The 25,434-nt window shown below is 36.9% G+C and overlaps 4 protein-coding genes across 4 annotated transcripts; 2 read left to right on the plus strand and 2 right to left on the minus strand.

Moving 5' to 3' along the window:
* Positions 1 to 460: 460 nt before the first annotated feature.
* Positions 461 to 3,863, plus strand: LOC114747126 (ornithine carbamoyltransferase, chloroplastic-like). The gene is made up of 5 exons (XM_028935418.1): positions 461 to 695; positions 1,484 to 1,812; positions 2,408 to 2,539; positions 2,647 to 2,922; positions 3,474 to 3,863. Exons 1-5 carry the CDS (start codon positions 476 to 478, stop codon positions 3,654 to 3,656), a joined length of 1,140 nt encoding a protein of 379 aa, XP_028791251.1. The 5' UTR covers positions 461 to 475; the 3' UTR covers positions 3,657 to 3,863.
* A 92-nt stretch (positions 3,864 to 3,955) lies between these two features.
* On the minus strand, positions 3,956 to 10,632 carry LOC114747124 (auxilin-like protein 1). The gene is made up of 7 exons (XM_028935416.1): positions 10,216 to 10,632; positions 6,231 to 9,559; positions 6,018 to 6,100; positions 5,866 to 5,931; positions 5,693 to 5,782; positions 5,318 to 5,494; positions 3,956 to 4,153 (listed from the first exon to the last, which is right to left on the minus strand). The coding sequence occupies exons 1-7, from the start codon at positions 10,566 to 10,568 to the stop codon at positions 4,118 to 4,120; spliced, it is 4,134 nt and encodes a 1,377-aa protein (XP_028791249.1). The 5' UTR covers positions 10,569 to 10,632; the 3' UTR covers positions 3,956 to 4,117.
* A 4,901-nt stretch (positions 10,633 to 15,533) lies between these two features.
* LOC114747135 (proteasome subunit alpha type-1-B) lies at positions 15,534 to 19,203 on the plus strand. The gene is made up of 2 exons (XM_028935430.1): positions 15,534 to 16,050; positions 18,516 to 19,203. The coding sequence occupies exons 1-2, from the start codon at positions 15,700 to 15,702 to the stop codon at positions 18,987 to 18,989; spliced, it is 825 nt and encodes a 274-aa protein (XP_028791263.1). The 5' UTR covers positions 15,534 to 15,699; the 3' UTR covers positions 18,990 to 19,203.
* Positions 19,204 to 21,117: 1,914 nt separating this feature from the next.
* Positions 21,118 to 24,367, minus strand: LOC114747134 (gamma carbonic anhydrase 1, mitochondrial-like). The gene is made up of 5 exons (XM_028935428.1): positions 24,136 to 24,367; positions 22,893 to 23,036; positions 22,452 to 22,577; positions 22,223 to 22,374; positions 21,118 to 21,773 (listed from the first exon to the last, which is right to left on the minus strand). Exons 1-5 carry the CDS (start codon positions 24,248 to 24,250, stop codon positions 21,489 to 21,491), a joined length of 822 nt encoding a protein of 273 aa, XP_028791261.1. The 5' UTR covers positions 24,251 to 24,367; the 3' UTR covers positions 21,118 to 21,488.
* Positions 24,368 to 25,434: the final 1,067 nt, after the last annotated feature.

Consider the following 25,434-nt stretch of genomic DNA (forward strand, 5'->3'; position numbering starts at 1 on the left):
ACATAAAGGTCCAGTTTGGTACGAAGCATTGAAAATGAGGGATTGGGATTGAAATTAAAATTAAAAAAATCATTAAAATAGTACTTAGTATGAATAATTGTTTGTTATATGGATTAGGTATATCCATAAAGGTGGGATTGGGGAATACCACTTCCCCCTATGGTATTCTCCAATCCCACATATATAGCTTTGACTAATCCCATATATCAAACAATCTTTTATACTAAACACTTTCTTAATAGATTTTTTTAATTGTAATCTCAATTTCAATCCCTCATTTTTAATGCTTTCTACCAAACGTAACCAAAAAGTAGTGGCACGCAAGTGAAATTACTTGGAAAAGCGAGGTTATTTCATTTCAGTTTAAAGTACTTGCCCATATATATATATATATCGAACCCCAGTCAAGTGACTACACAGCCACCACTGCTACTCCAAACTTCCACACTCTACGCTCTACCCCGCTCGCACTACAATGGCTGCTGCTGGTTCATGTCACTGTGCAGTACGATTTGATAAGACCGCTCGATCCTCTGCATTTCCCCCTCTCTACGGTCAGAAGCTCCGTCATGGTGCTCATTTCTCTGGCACTACGATTTTTTCTCCAGTGAGTTCTCCGGCCTTTCGCCTCAAAATATCATGCCAGAGCCGGACCTCTTCTGCTGTATCGGCTGAGTCATCGGTCAGTGGTAAAGGTACTTTTCTTCGTCAACTGCTTTATGTCCATCTCAATAACTTCCCCGGTTGCAATGCTTGATTATCACTTATTTTATAATATGATGTAGGAGGAAATCCCATCGTCCTAGGGTTTTAGGAACTCTTATTTTATTTTGTTTGAACCCGTGCAATACTAATCGCAATAGCTAAAACAACTCTGCTAGATGTGCTGGACTCTCATTTATGTGTACAGATTTTGGATTGCTGCATCTCGCGTGAAAATGTGTGTGATAAGTTTTTAAGAGTTCTATACCGGTGTGGGGAGGAGGGTTCTAGTTGCTGTTGACGTTACCATCTTCAACTGAACTCTCAGTCTGAGTTACAAGCTTGATATGAATACAGAACTAATTCATATTTGATTGTCTCTCCACATGAGTATTCATGAACTCTTCGTGTCTATTATTCCTGTTTGTGTCAGCTTAAAATTGCTGATCAGTAGTTTAAAACCTTATTAGATGTAGTATATAGCTCGTGATAGAAGCGACCTTTTCCGGAATGTGGAAGTGCTAACCTGATGAACTGAGTTCAGTGTTAATCAGATAGCTTCTTTATGGTTTGGAATTTATGAATGACGCGTTACCTACATAAATCCATGCATTAGCAATTTTTAAGCTTTTTGGATACGATTTTGTTCCGCTCTAGCAACACATTTCAACTCTTTCTAGAAATTAAACAGCTATTGTGATATTTCAACGAAAACTGACCTTAAGGATGTTCTCCAATCAAATAGCAACCAATTAAATGTTCTCCTGGCTCTGCAGAAAAGCTGACCTGAAGGATTTTCTCCATATAAATGATTTTGATAAGGATACTATTTTGAAGATCTTGGATCGAGCCATTGAGGTGAAGGCTCTATTAAAGTCAGGTGACAGGAGCTTCTTGCCATTCAAGGGGAAGACAATGTCAATGATCTTTACTAAACCATCCATGAGAACACGGGTTTCATTTGAAACTGGATTTACATTGTTGGGTGGACATGCTATATATTTAGGACCTGATGATATCCAAATGGGTAAGCGGGAGGAAACTCGTGACATTGCACGTGTTTTGTCTCGCTATAATGACATAATTATGGCCCGAGTTTTTGCACATCAGGTATGCTGGTGAGTTACTTGTATTGTTATATGTTGTGTGACTTTTGGTTTGCAAGACTAGTGTTTTTTGTTCACTTTTTATCCATGTAAATTTACTTATTATATTTTCAATTCAAAATCATTATATCTGGATAGTTATTTTTCACGTGTCACGTTGAATCAGAGTGCGATGGAGGGGTCCCTCTTTTACTACTTCTGTTTATTAGAGTTGGTTCGTTCTGTTGCAGTTGCATGAATTTAAGCACAAGAAAATCTAGAAAAAATTATATCAATTCTCTGGTCTTTGGTTTGCTAGGGTAGGTAGTTTGAATTGAAGTATATTCGTATGTAGTCTGCTTATAATTGTGATTTCTTACACTTGTTAGGTTTTAACTGTTGTGCTCTGTATTGTAAATATAGCCATCAAGCCTAGAGTGTCAAAATAGTAGGTGATTGGTCCTGTTTATCGTACTTCTAAAGCACTACAAAACCCACAGTTTTAATTGAGTGCTCTAAGAGCTCATTAATTCTAAAAAGGTGGACAGAATAAACCAGAATAGAGATTGAAATTAATATTAATTAGTTTTGCTTTACCTCCTCTTGTTTTTTGCCCCCAGGACATACTTGATCTAGCTAAGTATGCAACTGTGCCAGTCATCAATGGCTTGACAGACTACAACCACCCCTGTCAGATAATGGCTGATGCCCTTACTATGATTGAACACATTGGTCGGCTGGAAGGAACCAAGGTTTGGTTATATTGTTAGTCCATGATAGTTTTCTTTTTACTAATACTTCGTAGCATTCTAAACTACTTATTCTCTGATTATGTTCTGCAATGCGCAATACATGTCAGGTTGTCTATGTTGGAGATGGAAATAATATTGTTCATTCGTGGTTGTTGTTGGCATCTGTCATCCCTTTTCACTTCGTTTGTGTGTGTCCAAAAGGTTTTGAACCTGATGAGAAAACAGTTGAGAAGGCAAGGAAGGCTGGAATCAGCAAAATTGAGATATCTAATGATCCTAAAGAAGCAGTTAGAGGAGCTGATGTTGTTTATTCTGATGTCTGGGCCAGCATGGGCCAAAAGGAAGAGGCTGCCTACCGTCGCCAAGTGTTCAAAGGTTTCCAGGTAGATGACATTATTTTTCACGAGTATGTTACTTTTGAGTTATGGTAGGCAATTATTTAAGTTCTTATGCGGATGTCATTTCTATTTAGATTACTCTTGGATTTCGACCCTGTCTCCTTAAGCGAGACGCACAAAACACCCTTCATATTTTCATAGTTGCTGGGCCTGATATGGTCCAATCAGAACTAAATGAAAGCCTCAGCGTTCTGATTATGAATAACACCGAAATTTATAAATTGGTCAATAAAAAATAACTAATTATTTTTATAAGTGGTGAATTCCTAACATAACCCAAAGCAAGACATAAATTGGTCAATAAAGTAGCTACTATTTCTTGAAGGATGGGTTGGCTTGTCAATGTCTCGAGGTCTTAGAAGAATTAGATATCATGTGACGCCCCCCAAAAATGGTGGGGTCCTGAGGGCCCTTCCCCCCCAGTTGTCATAGATCGGTATTAAGTATTAAGCCGTTGGCTTATTAATGGTGTGGCAAGCAATGCTTAAACTGTTGAACTGACGATCCGACCTTATAAATTGCAATTTATTTTACAGATAGACCAAAGTCTTATGAACTTGGCGGGTCCGAAAGCTTTTTTCATGCACTGCTTACCAGCGGAAAGAGGGGTGGAGGTTACAGATGAAGTCATTGAAGCTCCGTATTCAATTGTCTTCCCACAAGCAGAGAACCGATTACATGCACAAAATGCAATAATGCTTCATGCACTTGGAAGGTGAATTAGTGTCAATGGCCATGTTGATTGATCTCCTTGGAAAAGGCGTTTCAATGCTCAATTTCAGGGGTCTGAGTTAGTTTAATTTAAAATTTGCATTCCGAGTTGGGTTTAAATATGAGTGTTTTAGTCCTTGGCAGTTTATGCACGATATTGTTAACTATGCTATGGTAGTGCATTTCAACATGTTTGATTTTGAGCCTTGTTTCAAGTACGTTGCATTTTGAGCCTCACTTCGTTGGGGGGAGGGGGTTAAAAAGGTGGTTGACGAATGCATAATAAAAGTTTCATTACATGTAGACGGGACTGGAACTGCTTTTACATTGCAGATTTTAAATGTTGCCCAGCTTGGGGATTACACCTTTATATTTTGGGCGCGTTGATTACACTTTACAATGAACAAAAATGCTTTGAAGAATGGTCACTTCCCTTGCGTACCATGTGAAGCGCAGCGTCCAGAATTGTTTACCTTTCTTCCATGTTGAACTTGTTCCAGGCCTCCTGGAGATGAAAGTAAGCATCAAATTTAACTCCAGCATCAAAATTTAACTCCACAACTATGTGTTTCCCATAACATAAAATCACAAGATTTCAAGTAACCAAGGTTTCACCACAAATGTACAAGTTTTCATCTTTTATTCACCAGAGATATAAACGATAGAATAAATAAATGAAATGCCAAGCAGCTTCCGACTGATGATTTAAAGCATTTTTAATTTTAAATTTTTAGAAACGGAATCACCGGTATGCTTCCGGTTTAAGATTTAAAATCCATAGTTGATAAATAATAAAGTGATAATGATAACCCCCTAACGTATAAGATGTTCTAGTCTACCTTCTATTATATTATTATTCATCAGAGGGAAAATCGGTGTCTCAAAAAAAAAAGGAAAAAAAAAACATTGTCCTATCATGAGTTAGGAGTTAATTAACACGGGAAAACAACTTCCCAATTTTTATCATGATTTAATAATAAAAAAATAGTTTTAGTTCAGATATTTATCGAGAGATTATTCAAAGATAAATACAAGTTAATATCCACTTTACTACATTTCAAACAATGATTATGATTGATTTGTTCGCCTCCTTACTTCGCACTAAACTTGTGTTAATTACAATGGGGAATTGAAAACTAGTCAAATGAAAACGTCAAAAAATACGACTTGAACAAATTCTTATATAATGGAGATTATTATAAAGATATATGACGGGGAAATGTAGTCAACCTTACAGTCAGTTGAAGATTTTTAAGAAGATCCACCAAAGGTAAGAGACAAATTGTGGAATTATAATCATTAAGTTAGTAAGCATCATTATTAATTGGTTTCGGGGAAGAATGCTCTTTTTTTTTTTTTTGATGAATGCTTGGACCATTTTTGGCCTTCGATTGCACCACCTTCCAGGTATCCGGCGTTAACCTGAAGGCCAACGCCAGATTTACCAGCATGGGCCCTCGACAACCGACTAGTCCTGGGTTCGATCCCTGGTAAGGAGATTGTAAAGAACCTCCGGTGGTAGCTCCCTCCCCTGGGGTACTGCCAAAGGCAGGTTTCCTTTCGGGCCTATGCTCATTTTCCCCCCCTCTTTTGGCCGCAAGGACAATAAAGCTAAGCAATAATTGAGTAATCATATTTCATACTGTTGAATGAGGGATGAAAGGCGCACCTTTAGAAGATCAAAGACCTTCTCACAAATGTACTTTTGCTGAATGCTTGCTCCCCGCTGCTGCAACTTGTCTGGATGCACAAAAAGAGTGGCTTTACGGTAAGCTTTCTTTACAGCTGTGGTGCTTACTATATCTGTCAAGTGAGTCGGCTGCCAACCACTATCGGGCCCAAGTATCTGCGAATTAGACATCAAGAGGCATAACAAAATAAATCTAATGAGAAAGGCCAGACTAACAGAAAGGCACTAAAATCATTATATTAGTAACATGACATAGCAGTTACGATGCATTGAGTATGCCATCCTGGAAGATATGATGTCAAGCAGCATATGCGAACATTAAATTTGATATAATTTTATAATGGTTACACATACATATTGTAATGTCGAAAGTAATGCCCGCAAGTTTCCTTCCTTGCCACCTGACCATCTTTTAACATCACCATCGAGAGCTTCTGCGACCCTCTGCCAGAAGATAAAAATAGAAGATTATAGACAGACAAGGCAAAAAGTCAATCAGGGGCATGAATGCAAAACCGATAGACTACGTTTCTCTCCTCTTGCTCCTTCTGCACAAGACGATCACGGGCATTCTTTTCAGCCAGAGCTTTTGCCTGGATTCAAGAAGAATGAATAAAGAAACCGTAAGAGATGATAATGACATTGTAGACGAGAATCTCTGCAGAACCAGGAATCATACCACACGTTCTCCTATTCTTTGATGCCTCTCAGACCTAGCTTTGCATCTCTGAGCAGAGTCTCCATTAGCTCCATCAAATGTATCTGAAGATTTAGTAAGTTCATCAAGAATATGAAAATTGTACAAGATCTATAAAATCTAAAACAGCAAATGAAGAAATGTAAAAAGATGTGAGATAGGTCAGCTGCAGCAGAACTGTTCAAAATCACGTACCGCCATAGCTGAAAGATTTGGAGTGGAAGTTTGTCTTCATTCCATTATCTCTTGAAGCACCAAAAGACTTCTCTGTGGAAAACTTGTCAGATTTGTTTCTCCATTCAGAAGCAGCCTTCTCAGACAGTGCCCTTTCTAGGGCCCGTGCCCGTGCCTCTGCAGTTGCTCTCTCTACAGCAGCACGCTCAGCTTTGAGTTTTGCTTCCATAGCCGCCCTCTCAGTTGATGTCTTTTCATTTGCCTGACCTGTGGTCTTTACTAGCCTTTCCCGTCCATCAGAAACATTTTTTCTACGAGCTTCAGCAGCAGCTTTCTCCAGAGCAGCCCTTTCTCGGGCCTCTGCAAATGCCCTTTCACGTGCTTCTCGGATTGCTCTTTCTACGGCTATTTTCTCTTTGTCTCTTTCTCTTTCTCTTTGCTTTTCTTTTGCTCCTTCATTTTTCTTGAGGTGGTCCACATCTGGCTTCAGCTTTTGTGATGTCTCATCTGCTTTCTTCTCTTCCATAGTTAGGGCTGCTTCATAATTCTTCTTTAGATTGCTGTGAGCTTGTTCAATCTCTTGACAACCAAAGGTGCTGGATTTCCATTCAGGCATAAGAGGTGGTTGGGATGCTTCCATGCTACTTTCATTGTCAACCAAGATTTCCTCATAAGAGGAGTTGCATCGATTTTCATCTATCTTGGCCTTCAAGCCATCTTCATCCTCCTCCATGTATTTAAAGACGTCTCCCAATTCGGGAGATGGTTCTTCAACAGGCATTGCCAAATTACAGTTATCTTCAGCTTCTTCCCAGCAATCATTAGGATTTTGCTCCGCATTTTCATGAGGATCACCAATATCTGTGGCAGCGCTGTCAAAGGAAACTGTTTCATTGGCATGCTGCATCTGGTTCATTGCTTCATTGTGTTGAAGGGCACCTTGAGCCAATGTGGATGTAAGCTCCAGTTCCCTAAGATTGTTAATCACTTCAAGAGATTCTGGTCCATTGCATTTCTCTTCATGCTGGGGTGAAGCATTACTTGCTACCAGTATTTCATCTTGCTCGCTAAGAGAATACTCTTCTGGAGTTACTTCTGGAATTTTACCACATTCAACTGTTGTATCAGCAGCTACTTCAATTTTGCTTGAGTTATCACCATCGAGCTCATTGTTAGGACTGATTTCTCTGGTTCTATCAGCTTCCTCAGTTTTTTTCTCCTCACAGATTTTTGCTGGCTCACTGCTATGTTTCTCAGTTTCTTCAGTCAGATAAGTAGCTCCTTTGATTTCCATCTCATCCTCTTCGGCATCTTCAACTTGGTCACCTCTATCAAAGTCACTATCTTTTAGCATTACTTCATGAAATTCTTCCTCATCATCAGTATGGCCCAGAATATCCTCCAGAATTTCCTGCATATGGATATTGCCAAACCTATTCTCATTGCCTTCTCTCTGATAATAATGTTCTGTCTCATGATTTAGAGCCAAAAGAACAGCTTTCTTCATTTTCTTTTGTTCTTCTACAAAGCTCCAATTCTCCATCTGTCTTTCCATAATTATCAAACACGAGTCATGAATATTGGATGGTTTACTACTTTCGATGGACTTCATATCCTCCCTCAACTCAAATTCCTTTAGACGACTGAAAGATTCAACCTTCTCCTCACTTTCTATCTCCTCCTGAGTATCATTCTTCTTGAGCTCAATGAATTCCTGATGATCCCTCAATTTTCTTGAACATTCTTCCTGCTCACAGGGTCCTTCGACCTTTTCCTCATCTTCTGATTTACATTTGATTTTTTTCTCATCCACCATTGACTTCCCCTCCTCACCTATCGTTCTTTCAGAGTCCTCCTGTTCAAGGAAAGGTGCAACCTTATCATCAGTTACTGGCTCATCTTCTAACTCCAAGTTCTTGTCTTTTGCTCCAGAAGGTGTTTCTTGAGCTAACTTAGTGTCATCTACAAGTTCTTCATGCATAAACATCTTTTTATCCACAAGTTCGTCATCATCGCCTGCTTCATCATCTACATTGATTTTTTCTTCATTAGCCTCTGGTTCACAAGGTCCCTCAACCACTTCTGTTGGCTGATGAGGTTCTTCTTGCTTCTCAAAGGCATTCTTACCGGCATTCTTCTCACACAAGTGATAGTCATCTACAGTGTATAACACTTCCTTGTTATTTTCTGCATCTTTAGAATCAAAATGTGTTTCCTCGTGAGCAGCCTCTTTATGTCCACCTTCTTCCCCTTTAATATGTTCAGCTAGAGTCGATTCAAGTTTCTCTGGTCCTCTCACGAAGTCTTTAGCCACAAACATTTCTTCAGCCCTGAGATCTAAGGTTATTTGCTCTTTTCTCATCATTGGCTTTCCAGTCACAGAAGACTTTCGTTGTAAAACATCCATTTCTCCACATGTTTGACCCAAACTAGTCCCTTCGTGTCTCATTGCTTTATTCACGAATTCGTCTTCCTTTTTTCCTTCAGCTTTCAAGTCATTATTGAGTCTTCGTTTTACGTGATTAGGAAAACCTTCTTTCTTTTTTTGCATCAAATCTTTGGCAACTTTTAATCTTTGTTGAGCTTCTTCTATTGCCTTCCTTAAAGCAGCCACAGAGGCAGCTGCCTCTGAACTTGAATCTATCATGTCATCTAAGTGTCCTGGTGAATCAGCACTAGCAGCAGCTTCAGATGCTGATAGTCGACATTGGGCTGCCACTGATCTCACAGCATGGCCATGGTCATCCAAGTTACCTCCTACAGTCTGAAATTTAGGCACTTCAATGTAATCCGTTCCATCATTTCCATGATTACCCTCACATGCATTTAAAAACATACTAATTGAATCAGAGCTCTCTTGAACTTTAACCCCTCCGTTGGAAGATAGTTTCTTAGAACTATCACTTCCACGGCTAACCTCAGATGCATTGAAAAACATATTAATCGAATCAGATCCATCTTGAAATCTGACTCCAACTTTGGAAAACTCATTTGTAGAACTGTCAGGTGAGGGATCATTAACTGATTTTGTGCAATATTCCCTTTCTTTAATTCCCTCTGCGTAATCACTACCAGGATAAGCATGCTGCAATTCAGGTATAGACTGCTCATCTTTGTTTATCTTCAATGGATTGACTTCTTCAACTAAACAAGTATAAGCAGGGACAGCATGGAGCTGAGCTATGTGCGTTGTGCCATTGTTTATGTTCTCACTTCCTTGGTTAATTTTGTGGTATGACATATTGATTTTTTTGGCACCATATGATGTTTCTTGTGACACCCGTGGGACCTGGTTTGAACAATTAGAAGAATCTCCTTGGCTAGATAGGTTTCCTCCTTTATCTTGGCTACTACAAAATAACAAATGTCAAGAAAACCATTAAGGTTCACATCTGCATTATTTTCAAGAAACATGCAGCGTTTGTTCGCACTCCACTTGGCGAAGGAAATACTGAATACTAATGTAGCACAAAACACCATCCAGTGAAGAAATAAAAACAAAATTTGACAATGATCAAAGCCACCACAAATAGAATGACAGAAGAAGAAGGAACTTTCTTAGAAAAGAATAAGAAAGAAGAGAGTGAAGGCCTAATGACATCAATCCTGCTAAAACCTTCACAGACAATACTTCCTTAAATAGTGACGTAGAATAGAAGGAATGGAGGACGGGATAAGGAAATTCCACGGAACTGTCTCCCTGGGCAATGGATTTTTCTCGTAAAATAATATATGTAATTACTAATCTACGCAGTTAAGGAGTTCTACTGCCCACGCACTTAAACAAACTGGAAGAAAAAAACAAATAATCCAGAGCAGAAGAAGATGCAGTTTTCCAGTGAAAGAACCGCATGAGCGACAAAAATGACGAAATCGCAAAACAAGTAATAGAAAATTGCTCTGGCAATGACCAAAAATTCTTGATTTCAAGTAAATACCAAGGGCGGGCGTGCGAATGAAGTTCCTTCCAACTAAAGCCTAATGAGAAAGATGCAAGCTAACTTACGGTGCTCGCTTGTGGAAACTGTCTTTCTTCTTAGACTCGGCAAACAGCTCCTCATAAGGTACAGCAGTATCCGGATTCCCAAACCCTCCGAAGACCTTCGAATAATCGAGCTTGGAGCGCTGAACGTCGAGCAAATTTTTTGTTTCATTGAGCTCAGGAACTTCAAGAACCGGAATCGATGATCCTATAGTAGCTTCCGAACCACCAAAAATTTCACAGTAATCTTCAAAAGAGGAGGCCAAACTAGGAGCTCTAAACTTCACAGGCGAGGCAAAAACACCGTCATATGCAGATTTTCCCGGCACGCCGTAGCCGTTAGAGAACTTTTTAGCCGTGACAGCTCCGAAATCCATTGCGAGTCTCTTTATTTCCTTCCTTGTGTTCTTCCTCCGCAGAGTGATTCCGCAGAGTTAGACACGGAGAAGAGAAGAAGGATCACGGAATGAGAAAAACAAAATGAACAAGACTTTTTCCGGTTGTAGAAAAATGAGAGGGAAAGGGCAAGGCGGTCCGAAAAAGTCAGTGCGTCGTAACTGTTAAAAAAACTATAAACGGGGGCTCTGACTGAGAAGCACGCACTACAGTGGCGAGTGCAGAACTGAAGTGATCGGAAAGGGGAGAGGTGACCGGCAGAGCCGGTGGAGTCAGTCAGGGCTCAATCTCACCATTATCGAAGAAAAGACGGAGCCCGTTAGTTGTCGTGATGCAGGCCATGGAAACAGAACAGTAACAGGGTTCCATCTGTCAAACCATTAGCAGCACCGCCACAACGTCATTTTAAAGGGTAGTTTCGTGAAAAGACTTTGCCAGCAATGGAATTTTCCCCTTTTTTTTTTTTTTTTGGCCTGAGCAGCAATGGAATTAGGCCTTCCTTGATATATTCTCTTTTCCAGGCAAAAAGAAAAATATCACTGCCTTCCACTCTTAATATAGTTAATTAATTAATTTAAATATATTAAAAAATTAATTAAAATAATTATTTATAATAAATATGTATTATCTTTTTTAAAATATTTTTACTAATTAAATATCATTTAATAAAATATTTAACACCTATAACCAATACAAAAAAGACTTTTAAAAAATGGATAAATATAAAAAACAAAATGAACTGAAATCTTATATTTAGAATTAAATTAAAAATTAATTATAAGTAGGTCGTTATGTCATGTCATGCTCTAATGATAAGTTGCATTATTGTTGGCAAAAATAATAATAGTAAGTTGCATTATTAATGATTTTATAAGTTTGGCAAGAAAAAATATTTTTTTTACCAGGGAGGCAAGAAAAAATTTTAGACTTTCAAAAACCATACATAAGAATAAAGTCTATTTAAAAATAATAAAGAAAATATTTATACACATATACACAACATAAGTATAGGATATAATTATATTTTAATGGAGTATTACTTTTCATCTTCTCAATTATCAGTACTGAAGAAGTTTAGGCAATGCACAAAGTAAAGTACAGAGACATCACGATTGTAGTAATAAATCTATATATTTCTTTGACCCGATGCTAAACTTGTTCATTTGAGAAAAAAATGTTTGCGCGGAAAAATGTTTAAAAAAAGAAAGCTCTTGAAAACAGTATTAATGAAAAATTTAATAAATGTTCTTTTTTTTTTGGGCCTTGAATAAATGTTCATATTTAAGGTATCAATGTTCTGTATTTTTTAAGCACAAAAAATATTACTCCTCCAATTTTTAATATAGGACCTAATTATTGAGTTGATTTTGGTTTTAAATATAATATCTATTTCTTATATTTATCATTTTTTTCTAAATTATCCCTATTAATATTCTTTTAAGTATAATCAAGTGAAAGAGAAAAAGAAGAAATTGAAGAAGATGATTATAGTGTTTTAAAAAAATATGTCATATTTCTTATAATTAACTAATTTATCTAATTTTTTTAATTTAATCAAATTAATTAAATAAATCTTATATTAAAAACTAAAAGAATACATTCGAGTAATTTTAAATCTACTCACCAATAAAGTCTCAAAATTGCAATTAAATTGTTTCCGCTTTGTCCCAGAAGAGGGGTTTGCGCGTAGTTTCTTGCGCTGCTGCTTCCAGCTGTCACGGCTTCTGACCTGGATGGTTGGCAATACTCAGACACGGAATCTATGTTTTTACTTGGAAATATTTTTTTTAAAAGGAAATAATACATTAAATATATAATAAAATTAATAATTAGATATATGAACTGAAAGGCTTACACGGTTATACCGATCTTATTATCACTAAAAATATGAATATGAATTTATCATGCTTTTAATAAAAAAAAGTGGAAAAAAAAACAGCATAAATTTTCACACCGTAATTACGATTCATCTGTAATCCTCGCTTATGAATATTTGTAGCCGTAGTTCCCCGTTCATTAAAAAGGTCAGAGAATGTTCCTGCTCTATTTTAAAAATTGTCGTTAATTGCTTTTTTTTTCCTTTATCTTTTGGGGGCCAACATTTGCTGGTTGTCTATACCTTGCAACGAGACAGTTAAATTTTGTTAACCCACCAGTCCTATGTCCAGCAAAGCTGTTGCTGTCGACAGTAGGCTGGACTGATGTGTGCATATTAGAGGCACAGGAGCATGGATCTATTTAGAATAGTTTATAAATAAAATTTTAATTATTATTTATTGGATATAAAATAAGTATGTAAAAATAATTTTGTTTTAGTATATATAAAACCTGTTTATAAGTGATTCCATAAAGTCTTTGAGTGGGCTGCCACGCTGCATTCAGATTATTCGTTCATACAAGGTGTCGTTTGAGTCACTAGTAATTACTTTTGTTTTGTTTTATACCTGAACTTAGATATGTGAAAAATCAATACAAGATTGCAAGGATTGGAAAAAGAAAGAAAGAAAGATCAATACAGGGGAATCTCGAAATAAGATCTGAAAAAGCGAACGCAAGGTTAAGTGTTAAAGGCATGGAGTTCTAAATTATTCAAAATGCTTTGGACACCAATACCGTGTTTTTATCAGTGAACAAATGACAATATCATTATATCAACAGACCCCAAAATTCTGAGGAAGATAAGGAGAGAGCGTTAATATTTTTATTAAGAAGAAGACTCGACCATTTTTCACACCCAAACATATCCGCCATGGACATCCTTTATATAAATCTGGGTTACATCTGACACGTACATGAACGCAATAACGATCATGGAGGGAATATGAAATAGGGTGCTGGTCAAAAAGAAAAAAATAAAACGAAATAGGAAAGGAGAGGCTGAAGAGAGGAGATGGTCACGTCAATTCATTCTCATAATACGGCTTAAATATTTAGCCGTACCTCTCAACTACCATCTTGCGAAAAAAATTGAACTCCATGCATGTGCAATTACTGTAGAACTAACAAAGCTTTTTGGCCAAACGGCTAGCCATGTGCGACCAAGTTATGAAGCGCTTCGCTATTTTAAGTTTTCAGTTTTCCAACAACCAGTGGAATGATTATAACATGAAACTTATCTGCAAAAAAGTGCCGTTATCAGGAGAGTGTAAGCCCAATCGCTATACAGATCTCTCCAGTAAAAGGGACGAATTACGAGGTACTGGTTTTGGGAGAATCTAACCTCAATCATGACGTTGGGAGAATTCAATGACCTAATCAAATAAATATAAGTAGATCCAGCTGCTTGATCATGATCTGCTTTTCATTAGGATGTGCCGTTTGCTTTAGTATCTTTTTGTGACTTCCAATTCTGATATATTCTCTCCTTGCGGCAGGGCTTTAGAATCTCAACTTTCGTTTGCCTTTGTCCCTCCACCCTCAACCGCTACTTTACATAAAAAAAAGTACCAACAACGACAACAATAAAACTGAGCTATCATCACTTTACGCGCCCTCCCGATTGCCAGGTGAGAATTAAGCTTTCAAACTCCGAATCTGCGTCGCATTTAAAGAGTTCGATCAATTTTAATTGTTTTCTAATGTGAAAAAAAAATAGCAGCAGCAAGGAGTTATCTCAACACCTGGTAGCGAGTTAAAGTATGTGTTCTTGAGGTCAAAAGAAAAGTTGGCAGTATATATACATCGGAGTGTTATGATACCAGATTGGTCAAATTTGAGACGGCATCAGCTGCCTCTTAATTTTGTAGCTCTTTCCAAATATTTTTTTTTGCAGTTTTTTACCATTAAATTTTAAATAAAATGTGACATTTTGATATTTTATTTACAAAAAAATGATTTAGTTTTCAATTTTTTTTACGATTTCTCAAAATTCAGTATTTTAAATTGTTCAATTTCTTTTTAACTTAGAACATTAAATTTTTAAAAAATCATAAAAAAATTCAAAATTAAACTATTTTTTTTGCCAATAAAATATCAAAAGTCACACGTTTAATATAGAATCTAATGATAAAAAAAACTCTGCAAAAAAAAATTTGAGAATAATCCCAAAATCAAGGGGCAGCACCCGCGGGGGTAGCTGACACCCGCATGTCATCAAATTTAAGATTGTGTTGTGTATTATACCATAAGGAGGAGTTGAGGATCTACTTAACCGAAACGTAACACTTGTAAATATTTATTTGTTCCTCTATAATAAGATCAAACAACAAGATATATGTTCTTTTTCCTCCTGGGCGACAATAGATAGATAAAAGACATGGAGGCTGGCAAATTGCAAGATAAATTTCTGTGAGCATATTTTTGTTGGATAGCGGATGAAAACAAGGGGAGATCTGCATAGGTTGAATACAGCACTTAGCTGGTAAATAGTTATTTTAACTGCCTGGTAAAATCAAATAAACAAATCTAACTTTCCCCTACACACAACGAATAAAGAAATAGCTTGTAGGCCAAAGAAAGCAATAACTTGCTTTATTTTCCTTTGTATTTTTTTAATTTCCATTTTATTGCTTTATTTTCCTTTGTATTTTTTAATTTCCATTTTTTCTCGATACTACCAATACAAGATAGCTCTGCCTTTTTACTTTTTCCTTTTATTATTATTTTTTTTAGTTTTTCAAAACTCACTTATCCCATCCCTGACTGCTACATGCTTTTCTTTTGGACATCGCTTTTACTAGCTTTTTCGGCCTGCGTTTCTTGTTAGTCTGCTTCGGGCTATTATCAAACTTTTGTGTCTTCCTTTGTTTTGGGTTTTTTGGCAGGCTGAAGATCTCCTCTAATAATCCCAACGTTTGGATGGTCAAAATGTTTGTGCGAGACCTCTGAAAATTGGATCATGCATAATTTGGGCCGAGAGCTTTTGGGTAGCCCATTTAGGGCGGGAAACGACGCTGGAGCGCCAAAACTTGGGCAGAGCAGATGAATGTGAGATCGGGGTATATTGTATTCCTGCCTTGGAGTTGAGTTCACCGCATAAAGCAGAATTATTAGTTAGGCTTGGGGAAGAAGAAAGACCTTGTAGTTCCTAATTTAAATAGGCGGACTGTACTGCCGAAGACGGTAAGGAGTGAAACCGTGCGGCTAGGTGAATCGGAGACGACATCGTAAGCAATGTTCAGGAACCAGTACGACACGGACGTGACGACATGGAGCCCCGCCGGCAGGCTGTTCCAGGTGGAGTACGCTATGGAGGCAGTGAAACAAGGGTCCGCCGCAATTGGACTCCGATCCAAGACCCACGTGGTCCTCGCTTGTGTCAACAAGGCTAACTCCGAGCTTTCTTCTCACCAGAAAAAGATTTTCAAGGTTGACGACCACATAGGCGTTGCCATCGCTGGTCTCACTGCCGATGGTCGCGTTCTCTCCCGCTACATGCGATCCGAATGTATCAACTACAACTATACCTTCGAGTCCCCTCTTCCTGTTGGTCGACTCGTTGTTCAACTCGCTGATAAGGCCCAGGTCCGTGTCATATTTTAAACTGTACTGGGGCTTCTCACTTCTAATTTTGCATTATTAACTGTCATTTTCTGCTGCTGTGGTCGTTATTAAGTGCAAGTCGCAGAATTGCTAGTGTTTAGATCGTGGAATTAAAGCTAGGGTTTTGTTTGGAACAAGCAGGGCTAGCTTTCTTTAGGGTTGAAATGTCTTTCAATAGTCTGCCCCCAGAAAGTGAGGGAGTTTTAAGAAATTGGTTAAAGGAAGACTAGAATGCGGGAGCATGTGCATTTTTTGGATTCCGAAGAAATCATCCTTTTTAATTTTTGTTGTGCCCCCCATTTCTGTACATTAATCACTTTTGCATTTTAGTAAATAATTCTGTCAGGTCTAATTTTGGGGAAGCTGTTCTTCTCTAGGAGTGAAATCCTTGGGCTTTCTATGCTACATTGCATGTTTGAGAGATTAATAGACAGATGATGAAGCTGTTTTCAATCTTGAAGTAAAAATAGAAAATCGAAGCTGCAGTTATGCTGCTGTCAGATAAGGATGTAGATTTTGATATTCCAGAAGATATAACAATCGATCATGTCTACTTTATGCAGGAAAAGACTTATTTTAGGGACTGTAGCATTCTTTTGTTGCGGTGGGGGTAACTAATAACTTTTTTTTTTTTTTGGGGGGGGGGGGGGACCTCACTAACTGATAGATCAAACGCGGAGCTGTATATTTACTCGAATCTTCGTCAGATAAGCTCACTATTTGATAGGTATCTTTTTAATTTAGCATGAGACTGCTGGCACCGATTAGACAATCAATCATTTTAGACAGATAGGATTCCCCCCCCCCCCCCCCCAAGCTTCAAGTACACTGATCTGGCTAATATAAGATGACAATGCTATTTGTCTGCAGTTTCTTTTCATTTCTCTTTCAGATGTTTTAGACTTGCCAAGTCACAATAAGTGTAAAATCACCTTATAACACAATAGTAATTATATTATGGATTTCGAGACTTATTTTTTAATAGCAAATTGTATTGGTACACAATGATATGCAGCTGGAATTTTATCATATAAACGAGATATGCTATAAAAAAGATATGGTTGAAAGGAACACAAGTCCACATATTAGTTACACTCTAGGACTTTCTAATGCCATTTGGTTTATTGTGATCTGGAGGTTTTGTGTGGCACTAAAAGAAAGTAGTTGAAGTTTCATTCCTGTTCTTATACTTGATTGCCTAAAACTCTATTGTGGAGTAATTGCTCTATTTTGTGCTTTATCTGTGTTTGATATGGTGGGACATGAAGTATTAGACCTAACACATTCAAATACTGCATTTCATAATCAAATGGTGCATGCAAAACATGTTTTCATTTATTTAATGTCACTGTATATCAAAACTACGTTTTCTATCCACCAATTGAAGGTTGCATTTGCTGTCTATAATCTTGTCTTCTGTCCCTCAATTGAAATGCTGTGCTCTTTACTTGAAATATCAAACAGTTTTATGTCACAGACAAAGCCTCTGTGATTCTTTTCCTTCATTTAAGAAAAAAGGGTCTATCACCATCACCATGGACTGAATAATTTGAATGCCTGATCTGTATCATTTTTCCCAGCGCTCAATTTGTTTTTTTTTTTTTTTTTGGGGTGAAATACTGCCCGGTAATCCGACGCCTTTGGCAACCGACTAATCCGGACTCAAGGGCAGGAGTGCCGCCCACATAGACAGGGTTGGCCCTTCTCCCAACGAGAGCGCTTCCCGGGATTCAAACATGCATTCTCATCCTTACGGAGGGCGAGCCTACTTACCAGCTCAACCAACTGCACGTTGGTTCAATTTGTATTCTTAATTGGCACTTGTTTCGTTTCAATTTCAACAATATCTATTGTTTAAACAAAAGTCAATTTGTTCAGTTGAATAAATTTCCCCCACCTCGATGCTAGTAGAACTGTTCAGAAAATGAAGTCCATTTTGATCCTAAAAATTGAAGGAACAGAATAAAATAAGGTATTGATGTGCACTTGTATCTCATACTTTTAAACTGAAAGGTAGAAAATCTCTGAATATTGAAATCTTTTTATATTATTATTATCAAAATTCAGTGGGTTTTTACAGGAAAATTCAGCGTTTTTTGGGGTACATCTTAGATGTGCTTTTAGTCGACCTGAGATTTGGCTACGGGAAGGAAACTGGAAAATTTTGCTCATCATTCTATGGTTGTCTGGAGGATCTTTTAACCTTTTTGGCTCATTTCTAGCAGATTAAACATCTGAGTTTGTTGCCAATTTTTTTAACAAAACCAGGAGTCCAGGACTGGTATTCTTCCAGGGATTTGTGTTTATATAATATTTAATTGCTGTGGAGGCTTTGTATTCGTTATTTTCGAAGTGATACCTGCATATCGTATTGCCAAGGTTTTTGGCCAGTAACTCGGTTGAGGTGGTCCTTGGATTGCTATTTCTGATCTGTATTAGATTGATAGGTTTGTACCCAGCGGTCATGGAAACGGCCTTTTGGTGTTGGTCTCCTGGTGGCTGGATTAGATGAAGCTGGAGCTCATCTCTATTACAACTGCCCAAGTGGAAACTACTTTGAATATCAGGCTTTTGCAATTGGGTCGCGCTCACAAGCTGCAAAGACGTACTTAGAACGTAGGTTTGAGAACTTTTCGGGCTCTTCACGGGAAGATCTGATTAAAGACGCACTTATTGCTACAAGGGAGACATTACAAGGGGAGAAGCTCAAGAGTTCCATATGCACAGTTGCCGTGGTTGGAGTTGGTGAGCCGTTCCACATACTGGATCAAGACACTGTACAACAGATGATTGATGCTTTTGAAATCGTGAGGGAGGAGGAGGAAGTTCCGTCAGCTGAATCTCAGCCAGCAAGTGGGGAGGATGCTGGCGCTGATCAAGGTGCTGGTGCAGACCAAGGAATTGCTCCAATGGACATTTGATGATTAGGTGGCATGTTAATGTGTTGTGGGATTGTGGAAGACGAGTTTTTCTGATGGATTCTTTTCTTAATCGTTTTTTTTTTTTCCCATACAACTCATCATTGGCTCATAATTATCAACAGTTTCATGGCAGTTTCTTGTGGTCTTCCTCAGTGGCCGATTTACTATCCTGCGCTGGCAAAAACGGTAGGCAGACTGGCTGTGCTTAATTATTGCCGTGGCATTTTTTCAGTTTAAATTTGAAGAAGTTTATAGGGTCATTAACAACCCCGCCCCCCTAAAAAGAGGGGAGAGAGAGAGAGAGAAAGAAGAATTGACATTGCGGAAATATGCTTCTTTCAACTAGGGGTGTTTAAGGTCGGCCCGTCCCGGTCGACCCGTTCCGGTCTCCGTCTTATTGGGACGGGACGGATCCGTTCTGAAATTTTTCGGGATGGGACAAACTGGAACGAGATAAAAAAGGGATCAGGACGGGACGAGGTCGTTCCGGTCCCGATTCCTCTTTTTTTTTTTATTTAATTTTTTTAATTTTTTATTCTATTTATATAATATCATTTTTTTCATATTTTTTTAAAATTTGAAACTATTGTATGGATCTATAGATATATTTATTTAGAGTTTTTATATTTGTTAATCATTTGAGATTATTGATGATTAGAATTTTTAGTAAGTTTTTATTGCGTTAAAAGCTTTTGTTTAGAGTTTTTAATGACTATTATATGTAATATTTTGAGCTTTTGTTTAAGAGTACCTGAACAAATAAAAAAAAAATAAAGAGATGTTTTTATAAGATTTAAGCTCAAAAAATTTAATTAAAAAAATCATATTTTTTTTAAAAAATTAAAAAAAATATTTTCAGGACGTCCCGACTGGGATCGGGACAATCCCGGGACGGGTCGGGACACGGGACAGAAAATCTGTCTCGTAACTGTTCATCGGAACAGAATCGGGACTGGCCTGTCCCAGTCCCGATCCGTCCCGTGAACAGCCCTACTTTCAACGTTGTCAATATCGTGGAACAGGAGGAACATGATGTAAACAAGAGAAAGCTGATGTGTTGTTTTTGAAGTTGTGCTCTCTTTTGGGTTACCAATAAGATGTGAAACTGTTATGGTAATGATTTAAAAACATTTTGTACTTTTAAGATAGAAATATATCAAATGAAAGCTTTTATGCTAAGAGGGCAGTATTTTACTATAATGAAAAAATTAATTATATTTATATCGGATAATAAGTAATACCATGCGTTATTATTTTTTACGCGATGTTTTTGCATTTTCTAAAATGATGATTCTGTTTATAAGTTGTTGCGGACACGTGTATTTATTTTTATTTTTTAATTAGTCATTTTTTAATTGCGCGTGCATGTAACTTAATCTAACGGTAGGTTTTTCTGTTTCAAATGAACTCATGCCAAAGCTGTATTTCCGAATGTGCTATCCAAACAGACTCTAAACCATCCCATTGATACTATACCTAGATAATTTTGAAAAATTGAGATTAGATTGTGTATACTCAAAAAGTATATTTAACTAATTTGATTAAATTAAAAAAAAATAAATTATTTAATTATTAAAAAAATATAATATTTTTTCTAAAATGTTATAATTATTTTTCTTAATATCCCCCTCTTTTTCCCACTTGATTGTGGTTAAAAAATATCAATAAAGATAATTTAAAAAAATTAATAAATATTAAAAGCGAATCTACACTAAAATCAATTCAATAATTAGGTTCTACGTCCACATTAAGGACTGAAAGGATATATTGACTAGCTTATTATACTTCCCATCTCTATTTATAAATTCTACTTTCAATTATTTTGCTTCTAAATACAAGTATTTATATAATTTAAATCATTGTCTTTAAATTTACAGTTAAAGTTGATATTATTTTAGAAAAATAACAAAAAAAGAAGCTGAAAATTATTAAATCTCCAATCAAGCTTAATAAAAATACTTTATTTAGTGTTGACAACACTGAATTTACAAGTGATAAAAAAATTTTGTTGGTATTTCTTATGTGGCATTTACAAATTTTCAGTTTTTTTTTGGTCATTTTCCCATTATTTTAAGCCTTGTTTTATTTAAGATAAAATCAACATTAAATTTTATTTAAAAAAATAAAATTCAATGTAAAATAAATTAGTATTATTAGCATATAATGCACATTAAAATGTATATCACATCCTAAATTATAACAAACGATGGGCTGTAAATAACTCAAATGACGGAGGATTAAATAATCGCGAGCAACCAGGGCACTCGATTCACAAACACTTGCAGTACAAGCTCCGTTCCTAAAGTGAAAGACAAATTCAAAGATCTCATGGCACATGGATGATCAAATCTGGAAAGAAGCCATATTTGTAGCCTAAAACATGTCTACCATTATTGGGAATGACAGTAGTCCCTGTTCTATGAATTTGACCAAAACAAGGAAATATCCTTGATGCCATTTCAAAATTGGAATTAAACAGAACATTCATTTTTGCAGAACTCACTTTTGAGCAGCTTTCTGTGCTTTATCAGGAAGGACGTTATCTGGAAGAATAAGCTCTGGAGGGATTTCACGAACGACACCCAACATGGCATCATACTCCTCATCCTTACGTGCATACTTTTTCCGCAACGCCTTTTCAAACTCAATTTCTTCAAAGGACTTGGCATTTTCAGCCGCATGGACCTGTGCAAGGTTAGTATAGTTGGTGGCTGACTGAGAGATAAATGCTATCTCTTCATCCGTCAGCTTCCTCAAGAACTTTGCTGGATTGCCTCCCCATACCTGGAACATATGTAGGCTGGCGCTAACTGATCATGGCTGAAGATTAATATAACCAGCATCTAAGAAGGGTGTGGGGGGGGGGGGGGGTAACCTGATTCAGACTTGTCACCAGTCCAGTAAATTTTTTATGCGTTAACACTACATCATTCCTTTAGTCATAAGTAAACAGAAAACGCCTAATAAACATGGTTGACAAGAATGAACTCTTCTAGAATATCCCAAACTCATACAATATCCTGCTAGCGTTCAATTCTACAGAACCTTAAAAGTATCTACGATAACAAAACAAAGTTCCCTAAAACATACCAGAGAGATTTGCATTAAAAATCATGACCCCTTGTCGTACCATTAATTGTATATTTCAACTCAACAATGGTAATCATGCTCCAAACACACATGAAAGCAATCCTAATTTTCACAAGAAACCAGCAGATGCGCATACACCATACCTCCCTAGCAGGAATCCTTGTATCTTGCCTGACAAGGGCACCAGCAGCAACCATACCGTGTCTCTCAACAACAACACCATCAAGTAGTGTCGCGCCCATACCAACAAAAGCCTCATCCTCAACAACACAGCCATGTAAAACAGCGCCATGACCTGCTCAGTGAAAAATTTGATAAAATTCCCATGAAGGGTAGAATGCAGCATCATTCATGGGAAAAAATATTACATACCAACGGTAACATTGTTCCCAATAATAGTTGGCAGCTCCTTCCCACCCAAATTTGACTTAGCAACATGCACCAGGGAGTTATCTTGGATGTTAGTCCCACTTCCAATACTGATGCTGTTCACGTCACCTACACATAAAGATCAAACATATAGTACTATGCATGCATATAGAAGAGAACATAAGTTCCATAATTCCCTTTCATCAACAGATAAGAGAGCCATCTCCCAGAAAATTATGGTTGGGAAGTAGATGAAAGCTCCAAATTGGATAGCATTGTTTCCACAACAATGATGACCCGGCAGAAAATTAAAGAGTAAGTGCAACAAATTATTCCAAACATTGATCTAATAAGCCACTGAAGCATTAAACCGCTAAAATGTTTCCACTTCTAATTGATGATCAAGCTATTATTTTTTTAAAAAAAATGATCAAAAGACCTTACCTCTCAAGACACATCCATACCAAATTGATGATCCTCTTCCAATTTGAACATCTCCTATGACTGAGGCACTTGTGGCAACAAATGCATCCTTATCAACAACAGGAGCCTTATCAAATATGTTCATCAAAGTTCGATGCCTAGACACTAAACACAGTGAAAAAGAAAACGGATTTGTAAGTTTACATGGCATAATAGCAAAGCAGTGAGAGAAAGCCCAAGAAAAACCAGAAGGAGGACAATTCATGGTTAAATTTGAGAAGCTAAAGTAAAAGAGATAGCATGCTATTCCATTTTTAATATATTTATTCATATATTCATATGCAAAATAATTGATTTTTTCAATAAACCAAAACATGAGAGCAGAAAAATGAATTTTGTATAATAGCAAGTCCAAAGCAAGATAGCTTGCTGCATCATATTCTAAATACTTCCATCATCAATAATCAATAATGTACAGTAAGACCTAATACAATCTCTACAAGGAAGGCAGGATGGAATCTATAACTTGCCGCGACAGTGAACGTCAGCACCTATACAGCGTGGAAAAGAATAGGAAAACAATCAATCATCATATTCTCGAGAGAAACAGTGGCTAGAAGCTTCATAATAATGAATTTGAGCGTCCAAAATAGAACATCCCATCTCTTTGTCCTATATTAATTCAACTACAGCTTCATAGTCTTTCTATTAAATTGTAATACGCAATGTAACTACGCTGCTAAATACTATAAATTAATCAGAAACGTCATACTGCCAATTCCTATCTCTAATTATTTTTATCATAATTTTCAAATGTCGATGAAGTTATTAGCAACTCCTTAACACTAAAAAATATTATTGATGAGAAAGTGCAAATTGGATAGTTGTTCGTGTTGATAGATTTAATGTAGTCCAGACTCTTTGTCGCAAGTTGAATGATACGCAGTCTCCACTGTCTTCACTGAAGTTACAAGAACTAAGAACCCTAAAAGTAATAAATTAGTCAATTCTGTTTCATACACATTTGGGATGAACATTATAGCTAGGCCTTATTAAGGATGACTTCACTATGATAAACATCGATCTATGAAAGCAACAATCGAATTCTGTTAAAGGACATAACGGAGAATCAGACAGCATTTCATCATAATGGATCAAACAAAATCTACAACGAAAGGATATAAAGAATTATCTATTTAATGAACAAATTGAAGATAAAATTGGACCTAAAATCTCAGAAAGAGAGCGGAGGAAGGGTGCATACAATGCTCTTGGAAATAGTAACCGCCCTGGAGACGGTTTCCGAGCCGATCAATGGCTTGTCCAGTCCCTCGAATCCAGCATCCGACGGTGTATATGGCCTTCCCTAAGGTTCCCATTTGCAATGCTTTTGAAGGTCCGTGGAGTCTGGGGATGTTTCGAGCTTCTGCAAGCTCAATCTCTCTGCAAGTTTTCCTGTTTGTGTATTGTGAGGGGAAGACGGAGGAGCGTGACTGTGCTTCAACCCAGAAGCCGTGCCTTCGAGTGGTAGGGTAGTATATCCCGCACAGTCGGGAGGGCAAAATGGGGCTTCGAATTTTGGTGCCAATGGATCGCATATCGAATTACGAAATTGTCCATGGACAAGCCGAGTTTGGATTTTTTTTTTGGAAAAATCCCAGAAAAAGTCCTTGGAATATACTAAATATCAGATTAGGTTCTTAAATTTCGAAAATGACAGAATAGGTCATTGACCCAATCTGTAATTTGTGAAATTCAGGCTAATTGACATTTTTGCTCCTGAGCAAAAGTGAGTAGTTATTCTCTAAACAAATCTAGGTAACGCTTACACTGTTCTAGTGATTACAAGATTCGTTGTAGTTAATAATAAGGTACCTGCTGATAATAAGATATTTGACTATGAAAAAATGAGTAGTTATTCTCTATACAAATTTAGGTAATACTTACATTGTTCTAGTGATTACAGAATTAGTTGTAGTTAATAACAAGACACCTGACTATGAAAAAGTGAGTAGTTATTCACTACACGAATCTAGGTAACACCTAAACTCTTATAGTGATTCCTTGAATCATTGTAGTGAATGAATAAATGAGGGCAAAATTGTCAATTCGCCTGAATTTCACAAATGACAGATTGGGTCAATGACCCATTCTGTCATTTTCGAAATTTAAGGACCCAATCTGGCATTTCCCATATTCCAAGGACCTTTTTTGGGATTTTTCCTTTTTTTCCCCTCATAAATTTATAATTAAATATTATTTAATACTAATATTTTAAAAATAAGATACATAGTCATGTGTAATTATAAAATTTGATACAATAAATATAAAAAATTTGATGTAAATAATTTATGCTTTTTATCACATTTTCTACTCTATTAACATGTAATAAACTTCAATTTTAAATTATAAGAATTATGATGCACTAAGACCTTAGGAGGGAAGATTAAGGGATACTTACACTAAGTTGCTTCCAATCACATATAATCACATATATTATCTTTTAGAGTAAAATGCTCTGATTATCCTTCTAGTTTATATCAATTATACAAAACTCCCTTCT

Source organism: Neltuma alba, unplaced genomic scaffold (assembly GCF_004799145.2).
Source record: "Neltuma alba isolate B1F8T4 unplaced genomic scaffold, ASM479914v2 tig00005221_pilon, whole genome shotgun sequence".
Classification (NCBI taxonomy): Eukaryota; Viridiplantae; Streptophyta; class Magnoliopsida; order Fabales; family Fabaceae; genus Neltuma; species Neltuma alba.